At 47.9% G+C, this 18,237-nt stretch overlaps 1 protein-coding gene and 1 non-coding gene across 2 annotated transcripts in view; one reads left to right on the forward strand and one right to left on the reverse strand.

Annotated features, from left to right (window-relative positions):
* Positions 1-18,237, reverse strand: part of LOC123356632 — a 1,710,063-nt gene that overhangs the window by 356,285 nt on the left and 1,335,541 nt on the right. The window contains 1 exon segment of the mRNA XM_044999989.1: positions 7,923-8,791. Coding sequence (XP_044855924.1) covers positions 7,923-8,791 — 869 coding nt within the window.
* TRNAA-UGC lies at positions 644-715 on the forward strand. The gene has a single exon. It is a non-coding gene; the product is annotated as a tRNA-Ala (tRNA).

An 18,237-nucleotide genomic window follows, 5' to 3' on the forward strand; every position in this document is an offset into this window, starting at 1 on the left:
TGGAGGGGAAAAGAACCCTGAAAATCTCAGGACCCAACCCTGCTACCAGGATCACTGAGGTGCTGGGAATCTGCCTGGGAAAGGGACTGTGTCAATTGTCAAGGTGGGGAACGAATAACAATCTACAACTAGATCCACCTCATTAACCACTGACACAGGCTAATCCTGCTGGCAATAGAAGGGAAACTGGGAGCCATTCTTTGCTGTTCATCCATGGAAACAGTGACCCAATTGCACCGCAGTGAATGTGCTGGGGAAGGCTGGAGTTTACAGGCAGGTGGAAATAGCAGATCCTAGAAACACCTGGAGCTCCCCACACCACTTCTGCCACCAGGGTGAGGTGTTGAGCTGCTCATAGCATCCCCCACCATGACCTTGCAGCAGGGGATTGCAGCACCCCCAACCCAATGCAGGGCAGATGGCTGAGTGTATCTCTGCACCCTGAGACCAGGGCAGCCACTCTCTCTGCCCCACACATAGAATCTGGCCCTGCTGAAAAGTGACCCCTATGAACAAGTCACCTCCAGGAGAGCAGGATTGGTCCTCAGAGAGGGGAACGGGCTTCTCGTGAAGCTTATAGGTCACTGGATGCTCTGGAAACAGGAGGGCTCTGAGTGTAACCCATAATAAACACAACCTGCTAGGGGATGTAGCTCAGTGGTTGAGCACATGCTTTGCATGTATGAGGCCCTGGGTTCAATCCTCAGCATCTTCATGATCATTTTTTCACCCTGCTGCTTTGCTCATGCCCAGAGGGGATGTGGCCCACCAGTCTCCCTGCACCAGTTTCAGTCCTGCTCAGTGAGGAGCAAGTGACAATTGCATGGAAGATCGGGGGGGGGGGGTTGTGTTTCTGCTCCTAAGTCACCTTGGTACATTTAAGATTCCCACCTGCTGTGCTGCTTGGGACAAGGGTAGATGAGAAGGGCGAATCCTCCAGCACTGGAGGGAAAGGTCCCATCTGCACAGACTGAGAGGCAAGGAAACAGAGGGCAGTCAGTGCTCAGGGAGGAGAGGGGTCAGTGATTTACTCCCAGCAGGGGACACTGTCTTTTTGAGTATCAGAGGGGTAGCCGTGTTAGTCTGGATCTGTAAAAGGCGACAGAGTCCTGTGGCACCTTCTAGACTAACCGACGTATTGGAGCATGAGCTTTCGTGGGTGAATCCCCACTTCGTCAGATGAATGGAGTGGGAATTCTATGACTGGCTTGCCAAGTACAAAAGCAGTTTCTCCTCCCTTGATGATCACACCTCAACTGCTAGAAGAGGGTCTCATCCTCCCTGATTGAACTAACCTCCTTATCTCTAGACAGATTCTTGCCTGCATATTTATACATGCCCCTGCAAATTTCCACTACATTCATCTGACGAAGTGGGATTCACCCACGGAAGCTTATGCTCCAATACGTCTGTTAGTCTGTAAGGTGTCACTGGACTCTGTCTTTTTGAGGTGAGTGCTGCTGGCTTGGGATGGTGCTGACAATGGATAGAAAAAAGGCTGGAGTCAATGGCAGATGGGACCACAGAAGGGGAAGGGGAATGGCAGCCTCACAGAAGGTCCTCGGTGCTCAGATGCCCCCAGTTATTGCACCCTGGCCTGTCCTAGAGAGAGAAAAGACATAGAGGGACCCAGCCCCCCTACAGTGATCCCATGGACAAGAACCTGGTTAGGAGTGGGGTGAAGGTTCCCTCTGGGCAAAGGGGAGCTGAAATCCCTCCGCATCCTGGAATTTAAGCAACGAAAGCTTCAAACCCTGCACGGGTGTGGGCTGAGGTGCATCAGCAGAAGGTTGGGCTGGACAGGTGTGGCAGGTTTGTATAATTTTTGGTGGTGCCCAGAATGGGACCAAGTCCTGCCCCACCTGCCACACACACCTGTGTAAGGCTCTGGGAAGGAGTTTGGTTGTGGGAGGGAGAGGGGTTGGGCACTGGGAGAGTTTGGGTGCAGGGTCTGGGCTCAGTCAGAGGGTTGGGGTGCAGGAGTGAGTGTGGGGGGCAGGCTCTTGGAAGGAGTTTGGGTGCAGGTGTGGGGTCTGGGCTGGGGCAGGGGGTTGGGGTTGCAGGAGAGGGTGAGGGGTGCAGCATTTACCTCGGGCATCTCCCGAAAGCAACCCGCAGCCCCTAATCTGGAGGGCCGGGGGCGTCTCTGTGCACTGCTGCCCGCAGACTCCACCCCTGCAGTTCCCATTGCCACAGTTGGCAGAGTTGGCAGTTGGGGCGGGGGCAGCATGTGGAGACCCCCCCAACAGTGTTTTAAAGTAAACCCTCCCTCCCTTTATGGGATACAGACTCTCTGTGACAGAGACTGACTGGGGCTCCTCTCTGCATGGCCCCAGTGGGGAAGGAAAGAGACTGGGGGAGGGGGAGAAGATGGGCAGAAGGAGTCAAATGGGGCAAAGCCAGAATAGAGGAGATTTTCTTCCTGTTAAAATGTACTGGAGTCTCATCGCTGAAAAGCCGCATCTTGAGTTAAGTTTGAACCAGCAGCCTTTCAATTACCAGGCAAAGGTGTGAACCACAGAGACTGATAACTGCCTGCTTCCCAAATGTGTTTAAAAAACATCTTCAGGGGTGCAACTGGTTAGTGCAGAGGAGCCATCTGTTGGGGTTATGAGTTCAAGCTTTCTCTCAAGCCCTTGTTTCTCTTACCTGTGTAGTTTCTTTTGCCAGTTCATATAGAAAGTGCTATACTAGAAAAAGGAGAGTAAGTTCTAAAATGTAGAGGTGGGTGCATACTTTAGAAACATCCCCCCTGTGCTGCCATTAGTTCCAGTAGATTGTTCACTGGAAAGGCAAATTCATTTCTTTGCTGCTGAGAAAGATGCCAGGATAGGTCTGTGGGCACCAGATCTCCCTACTTCTTCCAGCTCCTTCCCTGCCCCAGTCACTGCTGTAGGAGGATCCTATATGCACTGAGCCTAAACATTTTCCTGGGCCTTCTTAGCATAGTTGGCAGCATGTCAGTCTCATACTCAGTAGGTCCTGAGTTCACACCTCAGAAAAGACAATGGTTTTCTGCTCCCTGCTTCAGATTTTCTAAAGGAAATCAGAGAAAAGAAGCTATAGGAGAGTGGTTCCTAGACACTCTAACACACACAGATTTTTCTAAGGCATTAACTTTTCGTACTCTGTGGCGTTTGTATTCTCCATAGAGCAAAATAAAACAAAAACATGCAAGTCTAAGACTAATACAGTATGAAACTCAATACAGATAAAATCTCACCCTCAGAGACCTTCCAATAAGCTTCTTTTGCAGACTAGACTTATTTCTTGTCTGAGCCCAATCTTTTCACCTGGTATAGTCCTTGTTCCAGCTCAGGTGGTAGCTAGGGGATTTCTCATGATTGCAGCCACCTTTCTTCTGTTCCACCCCCTTAAACAGCTTTGGTACAAGGCAGGAATCTTTTGTCTCTCCCCTAGGGAAAAGCCCCAGGTTTAAGATGGATTCCTGTACCAGGTGACATGGTCACATGCCCTGTGAGACCCCAAGCTTTCATTGTTCCTGGCCTGACTCACAGATGGTGCAGGACAGAGCCATCTCCAGTCAATTGTCCTGGTTAATGGGAGCATCAGGAGTCCAAACCACTATTAATGGCCCACACTTTGCATCATTACAACAGGACCTCAGAGTTATAGTTCATATTTCTATCTTCAGATACAGGAATGATCGGTTCATACAAATAGGCTGAACACACACAGTAGATAATAAGCTTTGTAATGATACTGCACAAGAGACCTTTTGCATGAAGCATGTTCCAGTTACATTATATTCACACTCATTAGCATATTTTCATAAAATCATCAACATCACAGCAGGGAAGGGTTTTACTGCGGCACCTGGGAGCAGTTGAGTTTCATGTTCAGGCTCTGCTATGAGTTCCTCCAGGTTTCCCATAAGCACACAGGGCCCTTAGCGGGTACTCTCGATACAGGAATGGCCCAGATACAATGAAGTGATGGGAATTGCATTTTCCTTTTTAATTTTTGAATTTCCAATGACATTTCTATTTGTGATTTCGTTTTGCTTCGTATAACTGTGTTTTCTCAGGGACTTGATATTTACCAGGCTAACTAACAGCTAATAACGGGAGACTTCCAAGCAGGGCGTGGGCGAGCGGAAAAGAACTGTAAGAGACGCTGGTTTTCGACCTTGTCTTAGATAAGAATAGAATGCAGATTGTAGCAGAAATTGCTGAGAGAAGTAAGCTATCAGAAAGGAATATGTACAAACAAAATGCAGTTGTTGCTCCTTACTGTACGTCACAAAAGGTATAAATGCTTGCCTTAATTGTTTATCTAACCGAGACCTACCTTGGGAGGGGAAACTCTGCCTGTCTGTACTCTCCCGAATAACTGCAGTTGCTCGAAATAAACGGCATAATATAATAACATTTAACATCCCTGTGGTGGGAAGAACATCTCAACAGCCCAACACTGTGGCATTTGATTTCAAAAAGGAGAACTATACAAAAATGAGGGGGTTAGTTAAACAGAATTTAAAAGGTACAGTGACTAAAGTGAAATTCCTGTAAGCTGCATGGACACTTTAACGACACCATAATAGAGGCCCAACTTAAATGTATACCCCAATTTAAGAAACACAGTAAAAGAACTAAAAAAGAGCCACCGGGGCTTAACAACCATGTAAAAGAAGCAGTGAGAGACAAAAAGACTTCCTTTAAAAAGTGGAAGTCAAATCCTAGAAAGGAGCATAAACATTGCCAAATTGTAGGTGACAAATCTGAGGAACTGTCACAGACTGAAGTGTCACTAGAGGAGGTTTTGGAATTAATTGATAAACTCAACATTAACAAGTCACCAGGACTAGATGGCATTCACCCAAGAGTTCTGAAAGAACTCAAATGTGAAGTTGCAGAACTATTAACTATGGTTTGTAACCTGTCCTTTGAATCGGCTTCGGTACCCAATGACTGGAAGTTAGCTAATGTAACGCCAATATTTAAAAAGGGCTCTAGAGGTGATCCCGGCAATTACAGACCAGTAAGTCTAACATTGGTACCGGGCAAATTAGTTGAAACAATAGTAAAGAATAAAATTGTCAGACACATAGAAGAACATAAATTGTTGGGCAAAAGTCAACACAGTTTCCGTAAAGGGAAATCCTGTCTTACTAATCTATTAGAGTTCTTTGAGGGGGTCAACAAACATGTGGACAAGGGGGATCCAGTGGACATAGTGTACTTAGATTTCCAGAAAGCCTTTGACAAGGTCCCTCGCCAAAGGCTCTTACATAAATTAAGCTGTCATGGGATAAAAGGGAAGGTCCTTTCAAGGATTGAGAACTGGTTAAAAGACAGGGAACAAAGGGTAGGAATTAATGGTAAATTCTCAGAATGGAGAGGGGTAACTAGTGGTGTTCCCCAAGGGTCAGTCCTAGGACCAATCCTATTCACCTTATTCATAAACGATCTGGAGAAAGGGGTAAAAAGTGAGGTGGCAAAGTTTGCAGATGTTACTAAACTGCTCAAGATAGTTAAGACCAAAGCAGACTGTGAAGAACTTAATAAAGATCTCACAAAACTAAGTGATTGGGCAACAAAATGGCACATGAAATTTAATGTGGATAAATGTAAAGTAATGCATATTGGAAAAAATAACTCCAATTATACATAAAATATGATCGGGACTAATTTAGTTACAACAAATCAGGAAAAAGATCTTGGAGTCATCATGGATAGTTCTCTGAAGATGCCCACGCAGTGTGCAGAGGCGGTCAAAAAAGCAAACAGGATGTTAGGAATCATTAAAAAGGGGATAGAGAATAAGACTGACTATATTATTACCCTTATATAACTCCATGGTATGCCCATATCTTGAATTCTATGTACAGATGTGGTCTCCTCATCTCAAAAAAGATATACCGTATTGTCCCGAGTATAGGCCGCACTTTTCCCCCCTAATTTAAGTCTTTAAACTAGGGGTGCAGCCTATAAGCGGGATCTTGTAAAAAAAAAACCCAATAAAAATACTTTAAATCCCAGCCGCGGCGGGGAATCAGAGCGCTCTGGGCTGCCCGCCGCGGCGGGAAGCCCAGAGCCCTCTGATTCCCCGCCGCGGCTGGGATTTAAAGAGCTCTGGGCTCCCCGCCGCGGCGGGCAGCCCACAGCGCACTGATTCCCCGCCGCGGCTGGGATTGAAAGGGCTCTGGGCTCCCCGCCGCGGCGGGCAGCCCAGAGCGCTCTGATTCCCCGCCGCGGCTGGGAGTGAAAGCGCTCTGGGCTCCCCCCCGCGGCGGGCAGCCCAGAGCGCTCTGATTCCCCGCCGCGGCTGGGATTTAAAGAGCTCTGGGCTCCCCGCCGCAGCGGGCAGCCTAGAGCCCTCTGAGTCCCGGCCGCGGCTGGGATTTAAAGAGCTCTGGGCTCCCCGCCGCGGCGGGCAGCCCGGAGCCCTCTGATTCCCCGCCGCGGCTGGGATTTAAAGAGCTCTGGGCTCCCCGCCGCGGCGGGCAGCCCAGAGCGCTCTGATTCCCCGCCGCGGCTGGGATTGAAAGGGCTCTGGGCTCCCCGCCGCGGCGGGCAGCCCAGAGCGCTCTGATTCCCCACCGCGGCTGGGATTTAAAGGGCTCTGGGCTCCCCGCCGCGGCAGACAGCCCAGAGCCCTCTGAGTCCCGGCCGCGGCTGAGATTTTCTTTAAGTTAAAAAAAGTTAAAAATTTATTTTTTTTAAAATAGCACCAAACTTTAAGGGTGCGGCTTATAATCAGGAGCGGCCTATACTCGGAACAATACGGTACTGGCATTAGAAAAGGTTCAGAGAAGGGCAATTAAAATGATTAGGGGTTTGGAACGGGTCCCATATGAGGAGAGATTAAAGAGGCTAGGGCTTTTCAGCTTGGAAAAGAGGAGACTAAGAGGGAATATGATAGAGGTATATAAAATCATGAGTGATGTGGAGAAAGTAGATAAGGAAAAGTTAAAGGTAATAATTGGAGATATACCAATCTCCTAGAACTGGAAGGGACCTTGAAAGGTCATTGAGTCCAGCCCCCTACCTTCACTAGCAGGACAAATTTTTGCCCCAGATCCCTAAGTGGCCCCCTCAAGGATTGAACTCACAACCCTGGGTTTAGCAGGCCAATGCTCAAACCACTGAGCTATCTCTCCCCTCGTTATTTACTTACTCCCATAATACAAGAACTAGGGGCCACCAAATGAAATTAATAGGCAGCTGGTTTAAAACAAATAAAAGGAAGTTCTTCTTCACACAGCGCACAGTCAACTTGTGGAACTCCTTGCCTGAAGAGGTTGTGAAGGCTAGGACTATAACAGAGTTTAAAAGAAAACTGGATAAATTCATGGAGGTTAAGTCCATTAATGCCTATTAGCCAGGATGGGTAAGGAATGGTGTCCCTAGCCTCTGTTTGTCAGAGGATGGAGATGGATGGCAGGAGAGAGATCACTTGATCATTGTCTGTTAGGTTCACTCCCTGGGCTGCTTCTGCTCTACAACTATAATTGCCTTTTTACACCAAAATCACTAACTTGAGCACCCAATTCCATGTACAGTCCTAGTGGATGTAAGGCACAGGTAACTTTTGCCTCAGGGTAGCTTGTTGGCATCAACCCTCTCTCCCGCACCTGGAGCTGATGAAATTCCTGGCTGGAGGGACACACACTCTTACAAGTCAAAAGGGAAGGAGCTGATAGAAAAGATCACAGGACTGACCCCAAAGAAGGGTGAGCTGCAAAAGGCAGAAGCAGGCAACTCATCTGGCAGAGCTGAGAGACCACAGTGAAGATGGTGCAAAGTTCACTATATTGGAATTAGCAAATTTGATTTTTTTTAAAACAAATCTTTGGGAAGCCCTAATAAAAGCATTTCTTACAGTTCTCTCCTATTTGGATTTTCTGATATCTAATAGGGAATGACATCTGATTGAAGCTTTTCCCAAATGCAGAGCATGTGTAGGGTCTCTCTCCACTGTGGATTCTACGATGTCTGACAAAGTCTGAGTGCTCAATGAAACTTTTCCCGCACTCAGCGCATGTGTAGGGCGTCTCTCATGTGTGGATTCTCTGATGTCTGATAAGGTTTGAGCGCCAACTGAAGCTTTTCCCGCACTCAGCGCACGTGTAGGGCGTCTCCCCAGTGTGGATTCTCTGATGTGTGATAAGGTTTGAGCTCCGCCCAAAACTTTCCCCGCACTCAGAGCACGTGTAGGGCAGCTCTCCAGTGTGAATTCTCTGATGTCTGATAAGGTGTGAGCGCCGACTGAAGCTTTTCCCGCACTCAGCGCACGTGTAGGGCGTCTCCCCTGTGTGGATTCTCTGATGTGTGATAAGGTTTGAGCTCCGCCCGAAACTTTCCCCGCACTCAGAGCACGTGTAGGGCAGCTCTCCTGTGTGGATTCTCTGATGTCTGATAAGGTGTGAGCGCCGACTGAAGCTTTTCCCGCACTCAGAGCACGTGTAGAGCGTCTCCCCTGTGTGGATTATCTGATGTGTGATAAGGCTTGAGCGCCAACTGAAGCTTTTCCCGCACTCAGCGCACGTGTAGGGCGTCTCCCCTGTGTGGATTCTCTGATGTGTGATAAGGTTTGAGCAACGACTGAAGCTTTTCCCGCACTCAGAGCACGTGTAGGGCGTCTCTCCTGTGTGGATTCTCTGATGTCTGATAAGGCTTGCGCGCCGACTGAAGCTTTTCCCGCACTCCGCGCACGTGTAGGGCAGCTCCCCTGTGTGGATTCTCTGATGTGTGATAAGGTGTGAGCGCTGACTGAAGCTTTCCCCGCACTCGTGGCATGTGTAGTTTGTCTCTTCCAAGTTGATTCTCTCATGTGTAATAACGTCTGAGAGGCTACTGAAGTTCTCCTCTGGCCTCTGCTGAGTCTCTGAGGCTTTTACTGTTTCTCGGAGTGCACAACTCCTGGAAACATTCCCTTTGGGTCTTCCTGATAAAGTCCCATGTGGTGCTCCTTGCTCAGCATCTTCCTGCTGGGGTTTCTGCATCTCATTCTCACGCACCATCCTATCACCTGATGGGAGACAGAGAGAATCCAGACATAGGTCACTCTCTGTGCCTGAGAGAAAGGAAATCTCAGAGACAGGAATTTTAAAAGGGATGAACAAACCAAAATATGTGCAGGAGAGATCAAACCTATCAGGAACTGATTTTCCCCAGAGGAGAGAGGAAGGGATCAGTTTTGGTCTGCATTTCACCAGAACATGGAGGGGGGAAAGTGGGATCAGGTAGGGATCTGCTGCCAGTTGTTAGTCAGGATAGGTGGGAAGCCATGAGTGACATCTGCCTAATTATTCCACATCTGCAGGGAACAATCCTGAACTTGGAGAGCTCACAAGGTCTTTGTAGGTCATCCCGAACGTTTCCTGTATTCACGGACAGTTTTTGACTTGCTTTAACCAAGTCCTCACCTGTGCAGACAGCTCTTGGAAGCACTTCTTTCTCAGAACCCTGGAGGTCCAGGACCCACGGCTCTTCTCCTCGTTCCAGCTGTGAGACCACATCAGGTTTGGAATTTAGAAACCCTACGCCAGGCAAAGAAAACAAGGGAGGTCAGTGGAATTTGTGGGATACTTGTCACAAAGAATATTCCATGGTTTTAAGCTCAGATCATTTTTAAGCAGTAACATCCCAAGACCAGCTTCCTTGGCTCCAAGTGGCAGGAGAGTTATTATTATTATTAATCATACGCATTACCTTAGTGCCTAAGGACCAACTAACAGTGTCTCCCCGTTGTGCTAGGCACAGTACAAATGCAGAATAGTAGATGGCCCATGCTCTGAAGAATTTACAGTCTAAATAGACAAGACAGACACAGCATGGGGGAAGGGGTAGACCCCTGTTAGAATGGCGATATTCAGGCCTGCCTGCAAAGCCTATATTTTAAGAACTTAGGTGTATTTTTATCACTTAGTTACAGGAGTATGAAAACAAAGAATCAAAATCTCAGTCTGCCTGTTCTGGGCCTTCTCTCACTAGGACAGCCTGAGGCCTTGTTCTTAGGCTAAGGCCTTTGGCTAAGCAGCAGGGGCAGCCATAAGCTGGGAAGCGAAGGGTCACATCCTCACATCCCAAACCAGTCACACTGAAATAAGGTGCTATTGGGCTGTTAGGAAGACAGTCCTGTCTGGATCTTAAGATGGTTAAAGAAACCTTAATTTGATAGCAGCCTGTCTGGCAAGAAATCACTTATCAATGTTTGTGGTTGTGAAACCCTCATTTCTGTATTGCTTTATCTTTATAGCTACCACTTTTACATTGTTAATCAGTCTGGTTCTCTAATTGTTTCTCTCTCCTGTATAATTAATGTTGCCAGGTGTAAGTTAATTAGGGTAGTGGTTTATAATTGGTTAGAGCAGGAGTAGGCAACCTATGGCGGCACACGAGCTGATTTTCAGTGGCACTCACACTGCCCAGGTCCTGGCCACCGGTCCAGAAGGCTCTGCATTTTAATTTAATTTTAAATGAAGTTTCTTAAAAATTTTAAAAACCTTACTGACTTTACATACAATAGTTCAATTATGTATTATAGACTTATAGAAAGAGACTTTCTAAAAACGTTAAAATGTATTATTGGCACATGAAATCTTAAATTAGAGTGAATAAATGAAGACTCAGCACACCACTTCTGAAAGGTGGCCGACGCCTGGGTTAGAGAATTATGTCACAATATGTTAGAATTGGTTAGTTAAATTTCAGCACAATTACTGGTTAAGGTATAGTTGAGAATATTACTCTATAAATGGGGTCAAACTGGAGGGGGGAAGGAAATTGGAATTATAGAATCTCAGGGTTGGAAGGGACCTCAGGAGGTCATCTAGTCCCACCCCTGCTCAAAGCAGGATCAATCCCCAACTAAATCATCCCAGCCAGGGCTTTGTCAAGCATGACCTTAAAAACCTCTAAGGAAGGAGATTCCACCACCTCCCTAGGGAACCCATCCCAGGGCTTCACCACGCTCCTAGTGAAATAGTGTTTCCTAATATCCAACCTAAACCTCCCCCATTGCAACTTGAAATCATTACTCTTTGTTGTGTCATCTGCTACCACTGAGAACAGTCTAGATCAGGGGTGGGCAAACTTTTTGGCCCAAGGGCCACATTGGGGTTGCAAAACAGTATGGAGGGCCAGGTAGGGAAGACTGTGCCCCCTCCCAAACAGCCTGCCCCCCACCCCTTATCCACCCCCTCCCACTTCCTGCCCCCTGACTGCCCCCCTAAGAACCTCCAAACCCATCCAACCCCTCTGCTCCTTGTCCCCAACCGACCCCCCTCCATCCACCCCCCCACCCCCTGACCACCCCCTTCCAGGACCCCCTGCCCCTGACCGCCTCCTTCCAGGACCCTACCCCTTATCCATCTTCCCCCCCGCCCCAGCCCCTTTCGGAATGTGGCCCCGCAAACATGGGCGGAGGACTCAACAGGAGCAGGGGCAGCCGCACAGCCAGAGAGAAGCGGCGGTTTCCCCTTCAAAGGGCCGCTTCTCTCTGGCCGGCTGCATGGCCTCCCAGTGCTCCCCGAGTCCTCCGCCTGCGTTCCCTGCGCTCCCGCCATCTGCACCGCCCGCCTGCATATGATTTCAGTGCAGCCAGTGTTGAGTTGCCCGAGTGCCCGGCCCTGGGTCCCCCTGTTGTTGGGGGGCCTTTGCCAGGGCACCCTGTGTTCACTTGTAAATCTGCCCCTGCACCGCACCGCCCAGCCCCGGAGCCAGCCAGGATGCCGCGCTGCCAGCACAGCAAGCTGAGGCTGCGGGGGAGGAAGGACAGCCGGGGAGGGGCCGGGGCCAGCTGGGAGCTCAGGGGCTGGGCAGGATGGCCCCGCAGGCCAGATGTGGCTCGCGGTCCGTAATTTGCCCACCTCTGCCCTATCCACACCCCCGCCCTCTGACCACCACCCCGAACTCCTCTGCCCTCTATCCAACCCCCCCTGTCCCCTGCCCCCTTACCACACTGCCTGGAGCACCGCTGGCTGGCGGCGCTACAGCCACGCAGCCGCCGCCACCGTGCAGCACAGAGACTGGGTCAGGCTGGGCTCCGCAGCTCGCAGCCCCAGGAGCTCGCAGCCCCGCCGCCCAGAGCATTGCGCCAGCGGCGGAGCGAGCGAGCTGAGGCTGCAGGGGATGGGGGATAGCAAGGGAGGGGCCAAGGGTAAGCCTCCTGGGTCAGGAGCTCGGGGGCCGGGCAGGACAGTCCCGCGGGCCAGATGTGGCCCGCGGGCCGTAATTTGCCCACCCCTGGTCTAGATCCATCCTCTTTGGAACCCCCCTTCAGGTAGTTGAAAGCAGCTATCAAATCCCCCCTCATTCTTGTCTTCTGCAGACTAAACAATCCCAGTTCCCTCAGCCTCTCCTCAGAAGTCATGTGTTCCAGTCCCCTAACCATTTTTGTTGCCCCCCGCTGGATGCTTTCCAATTTTTCCACATCCTTCTTATAGTGTTGGGCCCAAAACTGGACACAGTGCTCCAGATGAGGCCCCATGAATGTTGAATGTTGGTTAGGGGGCGAACGGGAACAGGGACACAGGCCAGGCTCTGCGGCATCAGAGCTGGGAAGGGAACACTGGGGAACAGACTGTATCGGCGAATAGAGATAAGCCCGACTGGTGTGAAGGGCTTCGGAATATGTAATCTTATAGGTGTAAAAATTGTACAGACAATAGCACCCTGTGACATCATCAGCAAAGTGCCCATTTGTGCCTGGGTAGGGGCCCTGCTCTGGGAGGGAGGATGCAGCAAGGACTCAGGATTGGTGGCCGGGGTCGCTGTGCATAGGAGATGGGGAGGTTATGTGAGGAGGGGGGTAATGAGTGGGAGAGGGAGGTCAAGTGTTAAAATAATAATATTTGGGGAAAAAATGTATAATAAAGTGAAACTGAACAGAAATAAAACTGGAGTGGAGGATCTAAAGCAACAAGGCTTCGGTAGGGATTTGGGGTTAAAGGTCTGGGATCCCCCACAGCTCCAGATCCCCAAACCTCTCCTCCCTCCCACTGACCCACCCAGCCCACTTCCTGGGTGCCCTTCCTCCACACTCCCCTCCCCTTCTTCCCATTACTCTCAGCCAGCACCACCTCCCGGCACCTTGAGAACTTCTTGTATTTTCTCCTCTTCTCTCACAGCCTCCTACCTCCCTGCTGCTTCTTAGCTCTAACCCTGCACACACCCGCCCCATGTCCTGGCATATCTACTACCCCCCATCTCCGTCCCTCCCACGGCTCGCTTATCCCTTCACCCATGGGATCCTGAACTGCAACATTACACGCTCTACTAAAAGAGCTCATCTGACTGTCACACAAGCCAGGCATGAGTCACACACCTATTTACTCAATTTAGAATTCTACAGGCAGCATATTTTCCTCTTAAAATGAGGAAAAGGCATGAAAGCTACAGTGATTAATGTAGTTACTAATGTAGCCAATGAGGATACATTCAATGCAATTTTAAAATGACTGACAGCACCAAAAAGGCACATGTCCAAAAATGATCCTAGTGGGTGGGAGATAAGGCAAAAAAAGAGGGGGCAAGGAAACTTGTCAAAACTTGTATGATGAATAAAGGTATAAAGTTATTACTGCTCAGGTTCTTCATAGACCCCACAGCTTCTAATAACCCAAGGGACAGGACTCCTTACCCAGCGAGGTCACCATCTCATAGTTCTCCTGCATGACATCCCTGTAGAGGGCTCTCTGAACGGGGTCCAGCAGAGCCCATTCCCCCTTGGTGAAATACACAGCCACTTCCTCGAAGGTCACCGGCCCCTGAAAGAGCAAGAGTCCAACACTCAGTACCTGCTGCCCCACTCACAACCCCACTATTCACGGAACAGCAGCACTAGGTAAATGGAAGCCCCGGGAGGCACATGTTAACAGAGTCCCACCCCACCTTGCCTAGAACAGACAGGTGACATCAGAGGGTAGAAAGAGAGAACCTTTGTGTCTCCCAGCTGACAGACGGAGGCAGGGTCTTCACATTTATCACATACCTACTAGCCAGAGCTTGATATAGGAGATGGGGCTGGCTCTGGACCCTACTAATGGCTCCCTGGTAGGAAACACTCTCCAAATAAAATATAAGGAAGAAAAGGGAAGTCAGTAGTAAAGAATATTAGTTAGAACAGGGGTAGGCAACCTATGGCATGGGTGCTGAAGGCAGCACGCAAGCTGATTTTCAGTGGCACTCACAATGCCCGGGTCCTGGCCACCAGTCCGGGGGGCTCTGCATTTTAATTTAATTTTAAATGAAGTTTTAAAAGCCTTATTTACTTTACATACAACAATAGTTTAGTTATATATTATAGACAGAGAAAGATCTTCTAAAAATGTTAAAATGTATTACTGGCACTCAAAACCTTAAATTAGAGTGAATAAATGAAGACTTCTGAAAGGTTGCTCACCCCTGAGTTAGAAGGTCAGAATTGTAGAAAATTGGTAAGGGAAGCTATCAGAAATCAATGACCAATCAATAAAAATAAGAAGGAAGTTTTGAAAAGTATATTAATCCTAACAATGGTAGTGATAAATTACTAGACAGAAATGGCAGAATTATCAAAAATCATGCAGAAGAGGTAAAAGTGTTCAATAAGTGTTCTCTGTTGGATTTGGAGAAAAACAGATGCTGTACTCGTATCATACGATGTTGACGACGACACTCTTTCCATTCCAACAAGAACTCACAAAGACATTAAACAGCAGCTATTACAGTTAGACATGTTTAAATAAGCAGGTCCACGTAACTTGTATCCAAGAGTTTTTAAAGACCTGGTGGAGGAGCTGGTGAACTATTAATGTTGATTGTAATTAGGACTTGGAACACTGGGGAAATTCCAGAAGACTGGAATTAAGCTAATGCTGTGCCAATACTAAAAAGTGTAAAAGAGATGACCCAGCTAATTATAAGAGTGTCAGTCTGATATCAATACTGAACAAACTAATGGAGCAGTCGATACTGGATTTCGTTAATAAAGAATTAAAGGAAGGTAATATAATTAGTACCTATTAACAAAGGGTTAGAGAAAATAGATCCTATCAAACTAACTGGATATCCTTATTAGATGAGATCAAAAGTTTGGTTGCAGCTAATATTATTGATATAATATATCTAGACTTCAGTAAGGCATATGACTTGATTCAGCACAATATTTTGACTAAAAAACTAGAATGATACAAAATAAACATGGCATACATTAAATAGATTAAAAACTGGGATTGTAAATGGGGAACCATGGTCAAGTGGATTTATTTCTAGCGGGTTCCCACAAGGATTGCTTTTTGCCCATGTGCTATTTAACATTCTTATCAATGACCTAGAACAGAATGTAAAATCGTCATGAATAAAGTTTGCAGTATCACAAAGATTGCGGGTGGTGGTAACTAATGAAGTGGCAGTAGATTCAGGCTCCAGCACTGGGAGTCTGGGAAGTTTTCCCAGCCCTGGCTGGAGGGTTATTTCCTGTTCCACAAAGAGGGGAAGTTCCATTCCCAAATCCCGTGCCTTGAAATTAGGCCCTATCTGACACTACACCCCATATTCAGCATAGTGGTATGGTTATAATATGATTAGGACATAATTATGATGCATTTTGTGCAAGATGCGTCATGTGCTGAATATTATTATCCTATTTGTGTGCATGGATCATGTTTGCATTTGAAGTTATGGATATTGACTCTGTATCTGTATTTCAAATGTGCTTACTCTGGGTAACACCCACAATGAGCCTTTCAGGTACAACAATGAAGAAGTCAGACAGAGCTGATGGCTTATCAACAAAGACAATGGACCGTGGAAGAGCTTAGCCTTCCTGTGATTGTTTCAGCCAGCCTATGAGTCATGGCTACTATGACTCAGCAGGACATGCTAGGACATGTGACTAGACCACATGACAACGAACTCCATTTTGGTACCTGTATTTTTCCACAAACTGGACTGGGAACTTAGTTTGGAACAAATGGTTCCCGCCATATGGAAAAGCCACATAAGGTGGGGTGTGACATCATCTCTTGGCCTCATTCCCCAAACAAGAGAACTCCTGGAAACACCTGAGGAACAAAGACTGAACTGGGGGAACTGCTGGTCCCAGGGTAAAGGGATTTCTAGCTTGTGTATGGAAACTTGGGGGACTGCTTGTATCATCAGTCAGGGTGAGAAATTGCTAATTCAAATTCTATCCAGATAGTATGTTAGGCTTAGTTTGAGCTTTTGGTTATCTGCTAAGTAATTTGCTTTGATCTGTTTGCTATCACTTAGAATTGTTGGGATACGTTAGGGTTCAGTAAAAGAGCTGGGAAGCTGCTAATGTGCTGACATGCATTGGGGACAAAGGCATAAGCAGGCAGGAATTCTTTGCTTAACAAATAAGTTGCCATATTTTTCCTCTCTCTGTTGCTTGTAAGAATTGACATTGATGCAGCTGCATGAGAAATGTAGTTGTTGGAATGAATGTCCTTTGTGTGAAAGAAAGTAAAAGAAATGTTACCTCCCCCTCCCTTCCTTTCCCAGCTACATAAACAAGCCCTGGCTTATGGCCCCTTCCTCCCTCCCCGAGAACTGCTCATTGACCCTTCCTCCATACCCTGAGAACTGCTGTTTAGGGAAATTTGTGGCAACACGTTATTGCAAAGAACGGTATTTTCAAGGTAAAAACGCCTCTATGATATGTGTAATACTGTGACAGTGGATAGGGGTGGGTATACTAATTGTATGAGCGTTTCTACTACTTAATAAGGGGTTTTGGGGTGTTGTAACGGATGTGGGTGTTTACATACAAACTTGGATAAAAGGCGAGTGATGTAACTAATCCAGTGCTTACTCGATAGCTGTCCAGGGGAACAAGTAACGCAATAGAGAAGCCTGTATTCATATCCGCATCTGGATCAACCGGCTCCTTTTTTGTTCTAACAATAATTACTTCAGATCTACCTTTCTGCCATTAATAAACTTGTTTTATGCTTTATCTTAATCAGTGCATTTTGAGTGAGTGTTTGGGGAAAAGCTGAGCTTGGTTAGCACAGGCTTGTTGTGAATATCTCTCCCATATCGAGGGGAAGGGGAACTATATGAATGAGCTGACATTACAGAGATCCCTGTGCACTATAAGATGGGATAATTCTGAATTTATACTACAGCAGGTGTGCAAGGCTGGGGAGCTGGGAAATTGGCTGTTGTCTCTATCTGTCCTTGAGCGGCTTAGGTAAAGCACTCAGGTAGCTTAGTTGGGTTTATGGCGCCACCTGCTGTCGTGTTGGGTGATAACAGGGCCTGGAGAGGCTGGCGGAATCTCCAGCAAAGCCGTGAGAGAAGGGCCAGCCCAGCTTGAGGGTTAGAGGGCACAGCGGTTCCCAGAAGCCCCCCAGACTGCACCCCGGGGTGACAACCCAGCACACCCTAGAGTACACAAGTCTCAGCAGGTTTGTCACATCCTGTCCCTTCCCTTTCTCCACCTGAGATATTTCCTGCCTCCCACCACCTCCAGCAGCTCCTACCCTCCTATGCAAGTACTGCTTCTCTCCCTTCAAGCAGAACCCACCACCAGCTCCCTGATACCTTACCTGAGCCAGCTCCATTGCAGCCATTTCCTTCCCTTTGGGAGGATGAAATGATCTGGAGCAAAACGTGGACGTTAATCTGTAGCCTGCCAGGACGAGAAGGGCAATGTGAGAGAATGCAGAGGGGGCTTTTGTCCATTCCACATGCTGATTCCCCCCGGATTTTTCCCTGCTAATGGACACTCTAGGTTCTGCCACACTGTGAAGCACAGAGTGACCTTATCCCAGTACAGGCCTAGGCTCCTCCCACCAGGGTGTGACCCTCTGAGACACGGTGAAACCCTCCCAGTAACATCCTCTGTTACACTTACCAAGTTTGCAGACAATACCAAGCTGGGAGGGGTTGCAAGTGTTTTAGAGGATAGGCCAGGGAAGGAGAGCTCAGTGGTTTGAGCATCGGCCTGCTAAACCCAAGGCTGAGAGTTCAATCCTTGAGGGGGCCATTTAGGGATTTGGGGCAAAAATCTGTCTGGGGATTGGTCCTGCTTTGAACAGGGGGTTGGACTAGATACCTCCTGTGTTCCCTTCCAACCCTGATCTTCTATGATTAAAATTCAAAATGATCTGGAGAAAAGGCCTGAAGTAAATAGGATGAAATTCAATTAGGACAAATGCAAAGTGCTTCATTTAGGAAGGAACAATCAGGTGCACACATACAAAATGGGAAATTCCTGCCCAGGAAGGAGCACTGCGGAAAGGGAGCTGGGGGCCAGAGTGGA

This window comes from Mauremys mutica, chromosome 26, assembly GCF_020497125.1.
Source record: "Mauremys mutica isolate MM-2020 ecotype Southern chromosome 26, ASM2049712v1, whole genome shotgun sequence".
In the NCBI taxonomy this organism is placed as follows: Eukaryota; Metazoa; Chordata; order Testudines; family Geoemydidae; genus Mauremys; species Mauremys mutica.